The sequence below is a fragment of the Thyridium curvatum genome, assembly GCF_004353045.1.
Source record: "Thyridium curvatum strain D216 chromosome Unknown NODE_36_length_377547_cov_81.061009, whole genome shotgun sequence".
Classification (NCBI taxonomy): Eukaryota; Fungi; Ascomycota; class Sordariomycetes; order Thyridiales; family Thyridiaceae; genus Thyridium; species Thyridium curvatum.
Window position 1 is genome coordinate 259,438 of NW_022156791.1, and position 17,926 is coordinate 277,363.

The 17,926-nt window shown below is 55.1% G+C and overlaps 3 protein-coding genes across 3 annotated transcripts; 2 read left to right on the plus strand and 1 right to left on the minus strand.

Moving 5' to 3' along the window:
- Nucleotides 1–637: 637 nt before the first annotated feature.
- On the plus strand, nucleotides 638–7,114 carry E0L32_006426 (uncharacterized protein; the record flags this gene model as incomplete). The annotated part of the gene is made up of 1 exon (XM_031141058.1): nucleotides 638–7,114. One exon carries the CDS (start codon nucleotides 638–640, stop codon nucleotides 7,112–7,114), a length of 6,477 nt encoding a protein of 2,158 aa, XP_030994937.1.
- A 1,739-nt stretch (nucleotides 7,115–8,853) lies between these two features.
- E0L32_006427 (uncharacterized protein) lies at nucleotides 8,854–11,500 on the plus strand (the record flags this gene model as incomplete). The annotated part of the gene is made up of 2 exons (XM_031141059.1): nucleotides 8,854–9,383; nucleotides 9,457–11,500. The coding sequence occupies 2 exons, from the start codon at nucleotides 8,854–8,856 to the stop codon at nucleotides 11,498–11,500; spliced, it is 2,574 nt and encodes an 857-aa protein (XP_030994938.1).
- Nucleotides 11,501–12,070: 570 nt separating this feature from the next.
- E0L32_006428 (uncharacterized protein) lies at nucleotides 12,071–17,714 on the minus strand (the record flags this gene model as incomplete). Its single annotated transcript, XM_031141060.1, has 4 exons — nucleotides 12,071–15,214; nucleotides 15,294–15,306; nucleotides 15,762–17,508; nucleotides 17,573–17,714. 4 exons carry the CDS (start codon nucleotides 17,712–17,714, stop codon nucleotides 12,071–12,073), a joined length of 5,046 nt encoding a protein of 1,681 aa, XP_030994939.1.
- Between the last annotated feature and the right edge of the window lie 212 nt (nucleotides 17,715–17,926).

Below are 17,926 nucleotides of genomic sequence, written 5' to 3' on the forward strand. Positions count from 1 at the left end.
GGCCGACTGGGCTTCTCCTCGACCTTGGCCTGGTCCTTGAACTCTGGCGAAAAGACGTAGAAGCCTACTCGAATGTGAGCACCATGGTCCGACGTGATCAAGGACATTGAGCCATGGGTAGTTATTTCAACAAAGAACACTGACCATTGCCAACTCCGACCACCACGGCCAATGCAACCGGCACATAACGCCTGAAACTCATCTCATATATTGACAACTTCAACCAAGACCGTCTATGCGCATGAAAGGGACGGAAGGGGTGGAGGAGAAGTAAACCCTACCATCAAGAACTGGGAGCTGCAGGATAGGCACCAATCATGGCCGTGGAGTCTCGACACCAAAAGTTTACCAAGCGAGCCAAGTTCAATTGTAGTGGGGTTCGGCTGCTGGCAGGGGAGCTCGGGCCACCACACAGACCTAATTGCATGCCGTCAAGGCATTTACGGCGCGTCTCCAGTACATCCAGACGCGTCTTGCCCGCTGTAATGGACCTCTCTTTGTGCTATTTGATCGTGGAGTATTCGAGATTCAACACAGGACACACTCGGATTTCACCGTCAACCCGAGCCATGACCACTTCGGCATGATGGTCAAGCACCCACAAGCACCCCTCGATCAACGATGAATCACAGATCCAATGGGAAATTGGAAGATTTTGGGAGAGGTCCCAGATTCGGACGATGAAGGATTCGACAGCCAAGAATTCCAGGGCGGATTGTCACCGAGCACACCTGCCGAAGTTTTGACATCGCGAGCCGAGAAGGCCCCTGGAACACCAGACGATGTCTGGGACATACCTGAGTCGACTCAGGGCTCGAGTTCTGGGGATGCGGTCGTGCAAACTGCACACTCGGAGACATCAGCTCCCCCCAAGACCTCCGGTGTCGAGCTGAGGGATCATCTGGCTGTGGCGTCGATATCCGCGGATCGGTCTTTCCAATCCCCAGACTCAACGGCGCTGCTCGGGCATACGCCGGTCCCGTTGGACGTTGGTGGCATATCACCTTCTGGACGAACAAGTGCTCAGAGCTCACCCTTATCGTCCGTGGGCCAATCGCCCGAGCCTCCTTTGTCAAGCCGAGACCATGGGGAAGGCTCGGTATCTCCTTCGAGGCAAGCCGCTATCCGCCTCGAGAGGTCTCTTCGGCCACGGAAGCCTATTCAAGAACACCCTTATCTATTGGAAAGCGCACACTACAACAAGTTCATGAAGTCTCACGGAATGAGGCCTGTCCGGGTGACGGTCGAAGCAGATCGTTCGAGACGGGGACAAACGGATGAGGATTCCCAGGAGCAGGATTTCGTCACCGATATGAGCCAGCAGGAATCTGGCGAGACGGAAGGGAACCTGAACGACATCGGCTCCAGCCAAGTCGACCATTCTGTCGACGATCGTGACGAGCTCGCTCTGTCACCTTCGCCGGGTGTTTCCTCTCCCCAAGTCGCTGCCGTCACAAGTAGTCAGCCAAGTCAGGCCGACTTGACTGACGACACAAGCCTCCCCGGAGATGACGAATTTCCATCACTTGACGATCTGGTGCGGAAGCCAATCTCAACCCGCCATCGGATTGCCAAGCAACGCAAGCCCCAGAAGTACACTCCGAGAAGACAGCACCCAAAGTCAACCCCTATCCAGTCGCGGATTAGAGACATCGTCTCAGATACCGCTGCTCACGCTGTCCGTGCCTCCACAGACTCACCCATCCCGTTGGGACAAGCAAAAATGCCCCCCAAAGCCCGGTCCCCCGACCCTCTTTCAGATCCTTTCGAAGAAGACTTGCCTGAGAAAGAGGCAGCGGCATCACTTATGACTCCGGCCAATATTGTCATCGACCTTGAATCAAACTACGGCGGTGGCGATCTGCAAGCAGCCCATGCACCAGATGTGTCCAGTGGTGAAAGCGATGCTGAAGCTGATGCCGTGCGCCGGCACCGGAAACGCATCCGGGGCGTTCTGCCTGCATCGTGGCTGAGACTTGATCAACACAATCCTCGCGACTCGGCAAGGCAAGTTGTTCCACGACCCAACCCGGAATACTCACCTGGTCGCATTCCGCGGAAGGGGGTTGCATTGCCCAGGTCGACAAGCCCCCAGAAAGCCTCGCGGCCTTCTCCTGCGACGCCTTTCTTCTTTGATGATACAGATAATTCAGATATCGAATCAGTGCAGCAAGAGACGACTGTACTAGATAAGGAGGCGATGAGTGTCGGACGTTCTGACCTTCCATTGGATCTCCTGGATGGGGCATCGGCCTCAGAGGAAGATATCATCGATGACATGATCTCGAGTCGCAAAAGACGGAGCGCTTCATCACAGCAAGAATTGCAGCCAGTAAAGAGGAGAAAGAAGAGCCGCTCATCGACTTTTCAGGGTCAGGTTGGCCAAAAGACGCGACAACCCAAGATCACTCGTCACCTAAGTCGGGCAAGGACAGCAATAGGAAATTCGCATAGCCAAACACGGGCAAACTCATCGGTCGGCAAGAGCAGGTCAACAGCCACTCACCAGTCGCGCCCCAGAAGATCCAAACCTCCAATGCTCAGTATCCTCGATGTTGTTGATCAGGAGGCCCCTCTATTCATCAAAATCGCTGCGCGCACCGCCAGGAAGAGACCCGGGCTGGGAAAGTCGAGCCCTTCTCGGAAACAAATCAACCTGGGGTCACGCAAAGACAATATAGATGCCTTGTCTGTGCTCCGTGACTGGACTTCCGGGAAGATTAAGCCGAAATTGCCCGCTCCATTGCGTGGACAGGCGCCGCAGCAGCGCCGTGCTCTCCATCAACTGTCAATTAACTCTGTGCCGAGTGGGACGGCATCCCGCCACAGCATACCGTCTGAACCTCGAACACAACAGGCAGATGGCTTTGAACAGAGCAAAAGGAAGGGCATCAAAGACACAAACGCAGTACTCCTATGGCGAAGAAGCGCTGAACAGAGCATCACGCGCACTCGAAACAGTCATGGCGCAAGACCGGCTCAGCTGGAGGCAGCTGAGGACGACGATCATCCTGCTCAACGTTCAGGGTTCGTTGCCAGAAAACGCGCCCTCGACGCATTGTACAAGAAAACCCTCAAAACATCAAGTGATCTCCCTCGGGTTCGTATGGAGCAGTTCTTGCAGACTACCGCCTACTCGGAGAACATACTCGATCCATCACAATCGCAGAGTCAAATCCCGCTGCTCCAAAGCGATACTCTGGCTAGCAACCCTCAGAGACGGTCGCGAAACCGGAAACGTTTTAAGCCGACAAGAATCGATATTGCAGCTCCTCGATTTACTCACGCTTTGGATCCTTTGCCCACGGATCTGGGGCGAGAATCATCAAATGATGCATCGAAGAGTGATAATGGCAGACTCTTGAACCTCGGGCCATTTGGCACCCACTACACGCAACATTTCGAGATGTTTCCATTAGATCCTGGCGTTTTCTTTCACGAAACCACCATCCTAGGCGATGGCAGCCTCGACGATGCATTGAGTAGCTCTCTGTATGAAAACCTCGCGCAACATCGCCGTCATGTTTCCTTCCACTTGGACAATCAGATTCTTCAGTGGGGATTCTGGAATGAGACGACTTCTTCCCAATTCGGGATTCTCCTCGACTGGATTGCAGATCAAGCCCTAGGTCGTCTCTCCGATGACGACAGCATCCAAAGAGCCGTATTACGAGGCGCCACTGGCTTTTTTCTCACATACATACGCCGGTCTTTGCACTTTGACAGTGAAGAAGCTAAGGGATCCTTCATCTTGCGATCAATCGAGGTTTTTGAAAGCTTGGTTGGTCGATTAGACACGGTAGTACCCGACAACCATGGGTCACTCCTTCAAATCGAAGTTATGACTCGATTCCTCGTCGCCCTGCTGTTTGTTCAGCGAATAGCGCAGCTTTCAGACACTCATTCTGTGCAAGCATTTCGAGTTGAGGGTGTTATGAGGAAGATGGCCACCCTCTGCGTCAAGAGACTTGTAGCCGTTGGGCTCCAAGATCTTCGCATGGTTTATGATCAAACACACCACGTAACCTCCCGAGAACATGGCATCAGAGAGCACCAAGTCACGACTATTGCCTGGGTCGTCTTGATGAGGGTTTTGAGCGCTGCGCATATCCCGCGAGCCGGGTTCTGGGATGTCACGTACTCCGTCTTGGTCCCACCACAGATCTCTCAGTGTCTTGATTCGCAAGAGTTCGAATCGCTATGGCAAACCATGAGTACTCTGCTCCCACTTTGCGAATTCGACAGTTCCGGTGTGGTCGTCAGTGGTTTGCGGCATCTGGCGCCGGTCGAGGGATGGGCGTTGCCAACACAGATCCTCAAGCGCGTGTTCCAGATTTACAAGGCGAATCCGCGTCAAGCTCCAAGTTTCAACGAGTATTGTCGCGCTCTTGTCGGCCGCTGTCATTATCTGGTCCGGGAATGGGGCTGGCGCAACTGTACTTCTGTCATAGGTGTGATTTTCGATTTCTTCGGCTCTCAAAACCTGGCACATCTGAGAAACGAGGAAGCCCACAAGTCCCCGCGCTTTCTCGAGGAGCTCGCTGAGAGTCCGTCGCTAAGCATCGAGCCGGAAGATCGAAGCTTCCATGTCTTCATAAAGCTTCTTGGTCTGACGATTCAGAAACTCAAGACGCTGAGCATGACAAATCAGATTCGGAATCTGATTGCCCGCACGTTGCCAAACCATGACCGTCAATACCTGAAGGAAGAGGCGATCTCGGAGAGTGACCTCGCCGCTCTCAGAAACCATCACGATCTCTTGTGTACACTCTTCTGGGCTGCGCCACCTGAACTTCGACCAAATCTACAACTTCTGGAAAAGTTGGTCATGCCCAGCAGCTCTCACAAGGAGGCTTGTCTGATCAACCTGAGAGCCTGGAGTCAGCTAGCGCGCTTTGTCATTTCGGCCAACGAGAGCCACCACTCATATCGTCCGTTCCTAAGCTGGCAGAACAACGTCTTTCAGCAAACGCTTGAGCAGTACCTTTCAGCGGAGTCTGATATCCAGCAGCAATTTTCTGCTCTATCCAAGGATGCCACCCGGGATATCAGCGTCAGCATTATGCAGTCTTTCATCTTGAAAAACAAGGCTGCAGCAATGGACGTGCTTTCCTTCGCAGTCCGCTCTTCCTTGGACGTCTTGGGGCACGCGGGTTCCCTTGAGTCGGCAACGTCGTGTCTCAATACATCGCAGCTCGAGCAGGTGTTTACTAAGTTTGATCTGTTCTCAGCAGGCTTCGAATGGACCATCCTGAAGGCTGCCATCGAGACCGTAGAGCTATACCTGGATAAGGTGGAAAAGGTTCTGGATGAGCAGTACTCGAACGATTCGCAGCTGGTGGATGCCGTCCAAACAGAGGAGGCTATCCTTATGCTTGATCACAGGCTCTCAAAGGGTCTGCTCGGCATGACATGCACCTTGACAGGCAAAGTGGTGACGGGATACAAGGCCGCGGATGATCAGCGCCGGATTTGCACCGAGAAAGCCGTGACGGTCTGCGCACGACTTGCCACTCGCCTGATTCACGCCGGTGCCGTGCGTCTCTCGCGATTCTTTACGCCTGGTGCATATTGTCTCTTCGAGAGGATGCCTCGAAGCCTTGGCCTAGCCCAGAGACGGTATCTGCCGTTGTTTGTCGCCATCCTAGTCAAGAACAGCATCTTCGACTTTCGAGATATAGGTAGCTCTCCACTCGAGTTGTGGATGCTCTCAATAGTCAAGCCCTGGGTCTCCCTGTCCTACGAGAATTATCTCGGGGAGATGTTGAAGTATCATCACCTTCCATTTGTTGCTCGGGCATTTGTGCCTGTCGGGCTTAGTCCTACCTACAATAGCAACCGGGATATGTTTGCGTCGGCCATCACTTACATGAGAAAGGCCTTGCGGGAAGCAGACAGTGGGCAGAGGCAACAGCTTCGAAATGACTTCTCAAAAACACTCAAGGTCATAATGCAACAGATCCGAGACGACCTCAAGTCGGCCAAGGCCGAGCCGAGAGAACACAGTGCTTTTGTGGCATTTGTACGCGAGATCATCGGCTTGATCAAGTCCCATGGAGCAGACATCTGTCCAGTCGATCCGTTCTTCACACAGGTCAGTGCGGACTTTTCACCATCGGCAGAAGATCCAAAACTCCAGACAGCAGGCATCATCGCGTATGGTATCCGCCTGTCCGAGGGTGAAGTGACTGCCATGCCGCAGCTATTTCACTACCTGTACAACAATTTCAAGATTGCCGTGGCGAACAACAGCCTGGACGCGGAGACGCGGATCATCGGGAAATCTCTCGATCACCCTGATGTCCTTGCCTTCGTCCTCGGCAAGATGGTCCCAAGCATCATTCAAGCGGCGCTGGCAGAATACCAGGTCTGGCCCTTGTTGGATGTGTACTGTGGCGCACTGCGACAGCACCTGATGAGATCAGGGCTCGGCAATGAGATGGGCGAGGATCGCCAGGGCGATGTACTGACTCTCTTGGAAGCGTTCCTCGTGTATCTCAGACGCTTGCGAGATCAAAACAGTGCCACTACGACGTCAGGGCTGACGGCGGCCCAGGTCTGTGTTTGCGCGCAATTGATGGGGTTAGTGAACGCGCTGCAGCCCAATTTAGCAGCGCTCTCGTGGCTGCCAGCGCCACCTACAGTGGCGTCCAGCGCGCTGCCTAGAGCCATCGGTGCCATTTACAGCTTCGCCCGGGATGCCGAAGCGCATCTTGCAGACATAATGGCGCTTCCCAACCGATACCTAGCAGCGCAGAATCTACGGGTGCGATTGCTACTCGAGGGCATTGAGCAAGATGGGCACGAGTATTGGTCCAGCACGAATGGCGGCAGCAGCGCGCAGATTGACAATTTCGCAAAGCACATTGTAGCAGACATGAGCAAAACCATGGCAATTTCCGAGTGGCGGGTTGCGGTCAAAATGCCAGCAAAAACGGCTGGCCTGACGGCGACGCAATCGGGAGAAGGTGTCGAATACGGACCGTGGACCATGGAAGAACTTCTGAGCAGGCTGCAAGAACAGACGAGGCTCTGGCATTTGAGACCGAGTTTGAAGTCGACAAGGCTGTCGCGGACAAACAAACAACAAGCCTTTGGAGAGTTTGCGTTTTAGCACCAACAGTACCACACTTTGGTGCGGCCCCCAAACAACGACCTAAATCTGGGTCCCTGGACTCGATTGAAGCGCCACTGACTGGAGGTGAGGGGGGTTATTGTTTTCCCCGCATGCACCTCAGCTGTTACCGCCGTGCTCGAAGCAGACAATAGACATTGTTGTGTGCCAGGAGCCAAGGCAATAGAAAGGGCAACGAAGATGGGTAGGAGTACAAGGAGCTGCGACGGGTACTCGCACCGAACCCGAGGCTCCCAGGCTAGCCTGCTAGTAAATACCTAGGTAGAACTCAATGAATGAATGAACGAATGAATGACTAATGAAATAGAAATTGAGCAACAGCAAGCAGCAAGCAGCAATTGATCAATACCGAATCTGGGCCGCCAATGCTTGTGTTCCTATGTTTGTTGACCTGAGTGATTTGGCAATTTATCCCGAAAGAGTAAAGTTTATCCCCTTGCCTCCGGCCCCCTCTCAGAGGCACCTTGTATCGTTCGTTGCCTGTGTCGGTAAAGCGACTTGACCGACTTGACACCCAGACGCGAAAATGCGAGGGCGAGCATGTACTTGTGCCGTACCTATCTATTATTGCTAGGCTAGTCGCGGGAATTTGTTGTGATGGCTGCTCCCTCGGCTGTAACATGTGGGGAAAAGGCTGCTGGTGAATGAGGGCCTACCACGTGTGGAGGAGGATCGGGAGCAGGAGGGGGCGGGAGGGACAGAGGGGACGGAGGGAGAGGAGGCGAGGACTGTCGCCAGTCGGGCACAGCATACATGTAAGGTGAGAGTGATGCTGCCCACACGCGTAAACGGAGAGGTGCAGTCGGAGATGAAGGGTAGGTAGGTAGGTAGGTAGTTAGAGCAAGCAGACAGACAGACAGACAGACACACAGACAGACAGCATCGCCATCAGCAGTTGAAAGGCCCGCCCTCTCCTCTCACTCCCTCACACACTCAATCTCCCTCACTCCTGTGCTTGTGTGTGCGCGCTCGCGCGCGCATGCCCAATTGTAACCCAAAAGGACACTTCAGATCCGAAGCCGGGGCTTGCTTGCATTTGCTTGCATTGGCACCCTGGACAACTATGCGAAGGGAGTTCAGTTTCTCAGCAAAGAAACAAAGCCAGATTGCTGTGTACTCTCAATGATCTCTGGCCTAACCTGCTCGTTCCCCTCCCTCCCCTCCCCAGGCGCGCTGTTCCGTTTTGGGGAGAAACCCCTCCCCTTTCAGAGTGTGTCGGCGGAGATACTTGCCGAAAGGCTGCGTCAGCCTTGCATTTGGGTCCTAGGCTCCTCCTAGGCACTTTGAGCCTGTAACCCCGCCTGACCCGGCCACAGCCCAACCCTCATCCAGACCTCAGATTATCGTGAGAAAGTCGGTCACCATTTTGTCACTTTCCACCTCACTTACCCATTTGTCTATCTACCCACTCACCCCTAGTGCAACAAACCCTTCAACCCACGTCAGCTACCTTGCGCAACAAACTTCTTCCTTCCCTCCCTCCTCTTCCTCCGCCTCAGCTGTGCCTTATCTTGAGCTGCATCTGCCTTTTTCCCCATCGCCGTTTCTCCGTCTCATTCACTTCAGCTCACTATATTTCACCTCATTCCTTCTTCTTCTTCTTCTGCTTCTCGTCCAAGCCCCCAGCGCTCTCAGCCCACGGCAACCTCTTCCGCGAGACCCCTACCGGCTTCATCACTCGGCCCACTCTGCGCGCATGTCTCTTGTGCAAATTCAACATGAGTGCAGCATTTAGTAGGGCAGACTCGCGCAAGCGGGGGTTTGCCTCCTCGAGATCTGAGCACAGCCCGCAGCCTAAGCGACGGCGGACTGCAGACACGAGATCGCCCAGTCTCCCCTATGCCACCATCGCCCCTTCAACTGCCGCCCGCAGCAACCCGGTTCCCAGACCAGTCATCATGGTCCATCCTACCAAGGACATCTCTAAGCGCATGGAGTCTGCCGTCCAGGAGTGCCGCGACCAAGCAGTCCAGCGCTACTCCGAGGTCCATGCCCTGCTCCTCTTCTGGGAAGACGACGACCTTCTCGTCAGCAACGACGTTGCTGCCCTTGAAGAAACCTTCAAGGCTATATACCGCTACAGTACCACTGTGATCAAAATCAAGGCTCCTAAGGCGAATCAAGAGTTGCTGCGGAAGGTGCTTGACTTTCTCACAGCTCGAGACTCTTCTGACAATCTGCTCATCGTCTACTATGTCGGTGATGCCCAGGCAAACACCAGGGCCGGTGAAGCTCCGTTCTGGGTTCCGTGAGTAACGCTCTACACTTCCCGCGCCGTCATGGCAGCTCACTGTGAAACTGACTGACCTGAGATGTTGTAGCCACCGACGAAATGGCATGGTAGTCCATTCTGGTCAGCTCCAGGATCATTTTGAAGACGCAGATGCGGATGTTCTCATGCTCTGGGATTGCGGCATCGGACCGGCCTTGACCGGCCAAGTCATCCAGCAATCCGGGCATGTCAGCACCAGCGTGAGCGAAGTTCTCACCGCGGGTGCTTACCATACTCTTGGTGCCGGCATTGGCGAGGACAGCTACACCCGGGCACTGATCGAAGAACTCCCCAAGGCAGCCAAATCAGGGGCTGTGCGCATCATCGATCTGCACACTCAACTTCTGAACCGCCTGGGTGCCAGAAAGCCCCTTGCTCTCAACACCGTCCATCGAGCACCGACCCATGGCTGGCTGTCACGAGTCCATCGGAGCATCGTGCTGACTCCGCTCGGTTCCAAGAGCAATGGTGACGGCACCAGTACAAGCGGCCCTCTTGGCCCCCTTCGCCAGCCAGTCAATGGTGCCCAGGCAGCGGGTGAGATGTGTGTTGACCGAGCTGATATTGACAACTTGGGTTCTTTGATCACGGTCTGCTTCCGCATCTCTGAGATGGACACGACGGTGGCCGCACTCGAGAATTGGCTGAGGGAGGCTCCAGAACAGGCTCAAGATGCTATCAAGGTCACAGGCATGTACGCGGGCTATTCTCCCCTGATCAGCTTGGTCATTCCCCTCCATGTCTGGGCTCTCCTCCCCGAATGTCCCTCCCAGGGCCTCAAAGGCTTTGCCATCACGGGCTTAGCCAACCCCGAGGTTGAGGAAGCTATCGAATCAGCTCTTTTTACCAGGATGGGGCTCGAGGAGAACAAGGCTAGCTTGGCTCATCGCCACCACCCAGACCCGCAAGCAGTGCACAAGATGGAGGACAGTGTGCTGGAGGAGGGCTACTCCCTACGGAATAGCCCCAACAAGATCCGAAAGGCCCTTCCAACTGGTCGACGCCTTTTGCCCTCAGAGCCCCGGGCCCTACTGCCAGGCGAGAGGCGCGAGCTGCCACGTGCTGCATCGCAGCACCAACCGACAATCGTCCACACCTCTGCAGAGCCTCCTCTTCCTCCTTCTCCTGCGACTGGATCAGAGCGCAAGGCCCTCCCGACATCACGAAAGCCGGTCAAGATCAGCATCAAGTCGGCAGGCCCGCTCCTCTATTGCCAGGAGTGCAATGGTGCTGTGTTCAAGGACGACGAGGCTCTCGCGGCCCACAAGCGCAAGCACCACACCCGCCCTTTCCAGTGTGTCTTCAACTGGGCTGGATGTACCTCGGACTTTGCAAGCAAGAACGAATGGAAGCGCCATGTCATGAGTCAGCATATTCTGCTCAACTATTGGCTCTGCCAGCTCGATTCGTGCAGAAACACGGTGAACACCCCAAAGAGCGCCAACGGTGCTACACTCCCCAACGGCGCCATCTTCAATCGCAAAGACCTCTACACGCAGCACCTACGCCGGATGCACACCCCACCCGCCATCAAGAAACAGCTCAAGGTGCTCAAGGCTAGCAAGTCGGCCCCAAATACCGATCTTGTCCAGTGGGAGGAGCACCTCAAAGACCTTCAAAAGGCGGGCTACAAGCAGCGCTGCAACCTGCCCACCTACATGCGCTGCCCTGCTGTCGGCTGCACCCAAGAGTTCCAGGGCGCCAACGCCTGGGACGATCGCATGGAGCACGTCGCCAAGCATCTGGAGAAGGCGGCTGCCGGTAAGGAGCAGCGAGTCACCTTTGGGGGTGATTGGGACCCCACCCTCACGACTTGGGCCACCAGACCCGACGTCGGAATCGTTATCAAGAACGCAGATGGCGAGTGGAAGACATGGGAGTCCCCGCCCAAGGCCTCGCGACATACCGTGCCCATGGGCGACATTGCTGCTGATGACGGCTACGGAAACACGAGCGCACTTCATGCTAACGGCAATGAAAACGGCGATACTCCAGACGAGGAGGATGACGAGGAGCGCGACCGGGAGCGCTCTAGGTCGGTGATTGAGGTTGCCGAGGGTCAACACAGCCACGATGATTCCCCGGACTATTAAGGGAACCACGGGGGGGTGTTTTGCAGAGTGATGCTATGCTCATCTGTCTTGTGTGTTGAGTCGGGATCAGTGTGGTTTCCTTTTCTTTTTCTTTTTTTTTTCCACTGATGAAGTGTCTCATCCTGTGCGTACATGTTCACGATACACATAGGCATACAGGAAGTGTCAAGTGGAGGCGAGGAGATCTCTGCGCATGGCTGCCATTCAGCTTTCTTTATTGTCCTCCTCTTCTCACTTTCAACTTGTTTTAGTACTTTGTTGCAGCATCATCCTTCAAGGCGAGCATATAGCAAGGTAGCATGGAGTTCCAGGTAGCCAAAAGAAGAATAACGTTAACATAATGCATTGCTTTCAGAGTTTGTCAAGTTCATTGTAAACACATCCTGCAAAGTTGACATCCAGGATCAAGATGAAAGGTCCATGCATGCTTCTATAAATTTAAGAAGCCTCTATATGATCAAGTGATCCCTGAGTCTTTGATGATACACATAAATTTACAGCTCTCGATCTCTACTAACCCCCCTTTCAGGTCTCCCTCTAACCCAATCAAACTCCAAGCCGGCCCTTTTCTCAAACCCCTCCGGGCTGACGGACAAGCGCCTCGTCCGAGCGCGGCGAGCTGTCACCCATGACCTCGAACCCCATGCGCCTGCGCTTCTTGCTCCGCGCGCTGCCGTAGCGCTCGTCGAACTTGCGGATCGCCTGCAGTGACGGCATGTCCTCGCTGATGCTCGCCCCGATGTCCCGCAGCGCCTTGCCAAAGTGGCTGCCGCGCAGGACCCGGCGCTCGGGGAAGACGTAAGGCCCGGCGGCGGCGGCGGCGTCGTCGTCGTCGTCGTCGTTGTGCCTCTTGGCGGCGCGGACTTCTTCCTTGACGGCCTCCATGGCCGCGGCAACGCACACGTTCTTGAGGTCGGAGCCCGAGTAGAGCTCCGTCGCCGCGGCGAGGGCGTCGAGCGAGACGGTGGCCGCGTCGAGCGTCTCGTCGCGGAGCAGGCTGCGCAGGATGGCGAGGCGGCCGTCGCGCAGGGGCAGGTCGAAGAGCACGCGTTGCGGCAGCCTGCGCAGGACGGCGTCGTCGAGGTCAAAGGGCCGGTTGGTGGCGACAATGACAAAGGCCTTGTTGGCGTCGGTGAGGCCGTCCCACTCGCGCAGGAACTGGTTGAGAGTCTCGCGGTGGCCGCCCGAGCGGGAACGCGCGCTGCTGCGCGAGCCGAGCAGGGCGTCGGCCTCATCGAGGAAGAGCACGACGGGGGACCCGGTGGACGACAGCTTGCGCGCGAGGGAGAAAAGCGCGCGCACGTTCTTCTCGCTGTTGCCCACCCACTTGTCGTTGATGCTCGCGGCGCTCACCTCGAGCATGCTGGCGCCCGAGTGCCTGGCGATGGCCTTGGCCATGAGCGTCTTACCGGTCCCCGGCGGGCCGTAAAGGAGGCAGCCGGGAATTCGCTCGGTAGCAAGAACGCCGTAGAGAAAGGCTGCCGGGTGCGTCAAGGAGAGCGAGGTCAGCGCGATGAGGGTCTCCTTGGTATCCTGCGGGCAGATGACGTCGTCAAAGGTCGTCTTGATTTCTTTTTGGTTGACCAGGCTGGGCAGGAACTTCTTCTCAAACTCATTCAGTTCTCCTCTATACGGAACTTTCGAGGCGCCACCCGCAATCGCATTTCCTGACGCTGACAATTTCGGAGAGGAGGCCAATGGCGAGAAGTATGGGCCCTCGGCGCCATGGAGTTGGTCCCAGAACTTGTCCTGGTTTTTCATGATATGGAACGCCTCCAGGACTGTGCCCTGATGGAGAGCTTCCAGCGAAGATCCTGCGAAAGCAAGAATCTTGGTCGCAAACCTGTACACCCAATTAATATCGTACACTGCAACACTCAGGTAGTCCCTAAATTGCTGGACTTCCTTGTTGCCAGGGCTATCATTAGTAGCGACATCAGGGAGTCGAATGGGCTTTCCCGCCATGGCTGACAGCATAACTCTGATGTTGCTTAGGTTCTCCGAGGCGATGTCCTCCTGTTCCCATTCCTTTTGCGTGCTCTCAGGTAGACTTTGGTGGAATGGGATGAAATGGTACTCATCCTTGCTCATCTCCTCAATCTTGTCACGAAGTTCTGTTGACTTCGCCAGGTTGGAGGAGGTCGACCCGACAAGAATGACTTCCGTGCCCTTTTGCCACATGCGGTCGATAACGACGCGCAACTTGTTGAGGAGCATGACCCCTTCTCCGGTCATGTTCAGCTCAACAAACTCGGACAGATGCACGATCAGCCTCGAGCCCCTCGGGGCATTTTGCTCAGGGCGTTTGATGTCAGCAGCCCGAGTGAGTTCGTCTAGTACATGCTGAGTCTTCAAATCATCCCATCGATCATCCGACTCGGCATTCTGGTATAGTTTATTGGCCAAGCGTCCAAGTCCTGGAAGCTTGATGACACGGGCTGAGCCTTGAGAGAACAGCTCGGGGATCTCAACATCCTCGTCCTTTTTCTCCTGATACCTCGGTGGCATCCGACTATTGATCGCCGCGGCTGCATACCCTAACATGGTGATGTCGCCACGGCCCGTATAAGGGGTTTGGCCCAGATAGCCGCCGACAATCTCGGCGAGACTAGGAGCACTGAGGTGAACAATGTCCGCCTCGAGCACTTTTGCCACATCATCCAACACTGAGACGGCCACCTTCCGGCCTTGGAAGTTTGTCACTGTGAGCACAGAAACCGGTCTCTTGGCTTTTTCTGAGAGTCGATGCTTTGATGGAACAGCTCTCAGTTCAGCCCGCAAGGTCGCAACCAGTTCGCGACGCATCAGCGCATCGCCCTTGTCACCATTCCTCCCTGTAAGCCAAGGAGACAGGGTCCCTGATGCGAAAGAGACAGAAGCTTTAGAATGAACCAACTGCTCGCAAGGCCGGTGGGGTCGGTTGGGAGCTAAGATCTTTGGGAGGTCCGCGATGTGCTTTCGCAGCAGCTGGTGCAAGTTCGTTGCCGATTGCAAGTAACCGTTTTGGCCACAAGCTAGTACAGCAAGAATGTGAGCCATATACCAGGGTACCAACTCGATTGAGGCTTCGACCGGGTCAATGTCGCCATTGCGCAGTCTTGAGACGGCATCAACAACACTGTCTTCCGTCCATGATACCTCTCTAAGCAAACTCATATAGTAGTCGTAGAGTGTGTCTCTCGCTTCTGATGAGATAGTGGTCAGGTCTATCCGGTCGCTGAAATGGGGGTCGTGTTCACTAGGGGTGTCTCGATCGTTGAGGCTGACGGATTCGCTTAGAAACCACCGGGGCAGATTGACTGGGGGCATTCCATCTTCGGCTCTCTTCCGCCCATTCCGGCCTCGACCAGGGAGACCAGCGAAGGCCTCCTTCAAGCCCTCGGCGGCTGGAGTTGAAGTTGTCGGGGAGTCCGCCGCTTTCCCATCAGCCTCGGAGTCTCCAGCAGTCTTTCCTGTCCGGGCGCTTTGTTCGGGTTGGCGGGTCCGGGGACGGTGTTCATTGTCTTTCTTGGGTTCATCGCCTTCATCGGGGGCGGAGCGGCAACACGCTGGTGTACTAGCAAGACTTCGACTGTGAGGTCTGGACTGGGGAATTGACACGCTGGTGCCACTCTTCACAAAGTGTCGGGCCCTGGTTCTGAATGTTACCGGGACTGCGTGCAGGGCGCGAGCCCTCACCGCATGCATCCAGAGGGCCTTTCGGGACTTGCAGCCCTACAACAGGTGAAATAGGGTGTATAAGTCGCACAGCACAGTGCAATTGCGCCTAGAGAAAAGGACACACGCCTCTTACTATGGCTTCAACACTGTCCGCGAGCGTTCAGGCGCATTGTTTTTGCGATTGATGGGTCTTGCTGGGGCTTGATAATGAATTTCGTTATCTTATCTTATCACGACGCTCAGTCGTGTTGAGCCGAGCCTTCACAACATCGAGATCCTCCTTACAGGCGATTGACAAATAGATCAAAGAAACACATAAAGTATACAACAGAGACAGTCTTATCGCCTGTGAATCTGATAGGTTTCCCTTTTAAGGACCGAGATCTGTTCAGCGTCACGGTATAACTAGGTTCGGATGTGGGACATCACAGACATGGCGCCGGCATTGATCTACCTCTACCCACTGCACTGCATGGTGTATACAATATCGCATGAAAATAATACATTCCTTCATCCTACACAATCTCAAGTCGTGAAGACCATTCATCCCTCTGTACTGGGCTGGATCCCCTCTGCTGCCAACGCTTCCTGGTACACTGACTGCGCATTCTGGAGGGCCTTTATTGTCGGGCCAAGGAGAGTCAGCACGGCTTTCTTGCCCCCACGTGCCATGTCAGACCTCCACTTGATTCTATTCTTAGTCCTCTCATAATAGACACGGATTTCCTCTCTCCTTTGCTTGATGAGTTGCTCCCTGGCAGCTTCCGCTTCCTCGGCAACGGCATCGATTCGCATGAGCGATTTCTTCAGCGACTCGACATGGTAGGCGAGTTCCTGGGCTCGGTCAGGGTCTCCCGACAGGAACGTAGTCCAGAACTGTTTCAGGAACTCGACCGTGGTGGCATTGGTGAGAAACGCCTTTTGTGCTATCTCTTGTGGGAGACCCATTGGCTTCGTTTCATCCGACTCCTGGCCGAACGCCTCGGCCCGCCGCTGCGCAAGTCCACAAAGAATGCGTGACTGTGCGCCCCTCCTCGAAGCTCGTGATCCGACATGGGCCTGCCTGGGTGTTTCGTCATCGCTATCGCTATCTTCATCGACCCCAATGCCGGTGTGAAGATCTATCCCGCCGGCTCCATCCTCCTCGAGAGTGTCTAGGTCCGCCTGAACATCAAAGAGAACTTCGGATGGGACTTGACTCTCGTAGACTTTAGCATCAGCCGATGCACCCGAGTCTTGGTTGGAAAAGAACCGGCTTTGCTCCTTGACATTTAGAATGATCCTGCTCTCTTCCAAGTCGCCGCGGAGATCGCGTAGAGCCAGCTCGCTGTACGTCTCGTCGTCGAGGCCGGAAGGGTTGGCTGCATCCTGGTCTGAGGGTGCGACATTCGCCATGATCCTCTCGCTCAGGCTGTTCAACGTCTTGACAATCGGTACGTTTGATCTAGGCCGCATCTCGACGTCCTTGCGGTTCCCACTCTTGTAACCGCCTTGGTTCTCTTCGTTTCCCTCCAGGTCAATGATATGCGGCACATTCAGAGACAGGATCCTGGTGGCCTGGACAGTGTCATCAGCTTCGCTGAACTTGTCAAAGAGCTGGTCCGTGTTGTCGTTATCGTTGACCCGTTCTCCCCGGAGCCTCTTTGAAAGTTTACTGAGAAAGAATCGCGACCAGAATTCACCCTCAGAGAGCTTGGGCACATTCTCGTTGTAGAGTCTCTTCACGAGTGGGTGCTGGGCAAAGATCATCTGGACCTGCTCAACGCTAATGTTGAGCTTCAGCTCACCATCCACCGTTTTGGGTTTGACTGCTGACAAGACGTTATAGGCGCCTTTCTTCTGGTTCATCTCGATTGCGTGAGCTCGGAGAAGGCTGGTTCGAGTTGACCAAAACTGCGAATTAAAGGCAGCGTCCGAGATGGAGTCGGGTTTTGTTTGCCGGGCATCCATGTATGTCTGGTGGAGATTCCTATCGCGCTTCATGAGCGACTGCTGGAGCTCGATATCTGACCTTAGCTGGCTGTCATCAAACCACCGAGCCGCGGCAGGTCTCGAGTTGACGGCGCTGGCAAAGGACATAGCTGCGGATCCGCTCCCATTCACGTTGCCAGCAGCAGCCGGGCTTGCAGCAGCCGGCGTTGCTGCTGGCTTGGGCAGCCTGGGGTCGCTGCCGCGTATCTCTACCAGTAAGCGAGAGAGCAGGTCCTTGACAGCATTTGCCTCGGCCCTGGCATCGGTGGGGGAGGTGAAATGAAAGAGGAAGGCCACAGCATCGCCTTCCGATGACGGCGGCTTCTCAAAGATCTTCAGCATGACCTTGGCGGAAGAATCCGGTGTTTGCTGCAAGTCTGCAAAGGCATGATTAGCACCCAGCCGTGCGGTACGGGCATAAGAGGTGGTATCAGGTCTCACTCGTAATGTTGGCGACATTCAAGGAGATAACAGGCGGGCCGGTTCCGGGGAGAGGCGTCCAGATGACCGTTCGCTGGTCCTCAGATAGTGTGATGATGCCATCCTTCTTCTTGTAGGCAGCCTTGCCTTGAGGAACGGACATTTCGTGGATGGCTGCTTTCGCTTGTTTTGAGCAACGACGTTTGAGAAGGCGAAATAGAAAAGTTGGACTTGTCCACGACTAGGCACAGATTTGACGCCTTGCTCTCAAGTGATTGTCACCTCCCCTCATCACCTGGGCCCGCTTGCCCAGGGAGACAGATAGTCAATATCGCATGAAACGTGCTCTGGTGTGCGCTTCTGTCTCCGACCAGA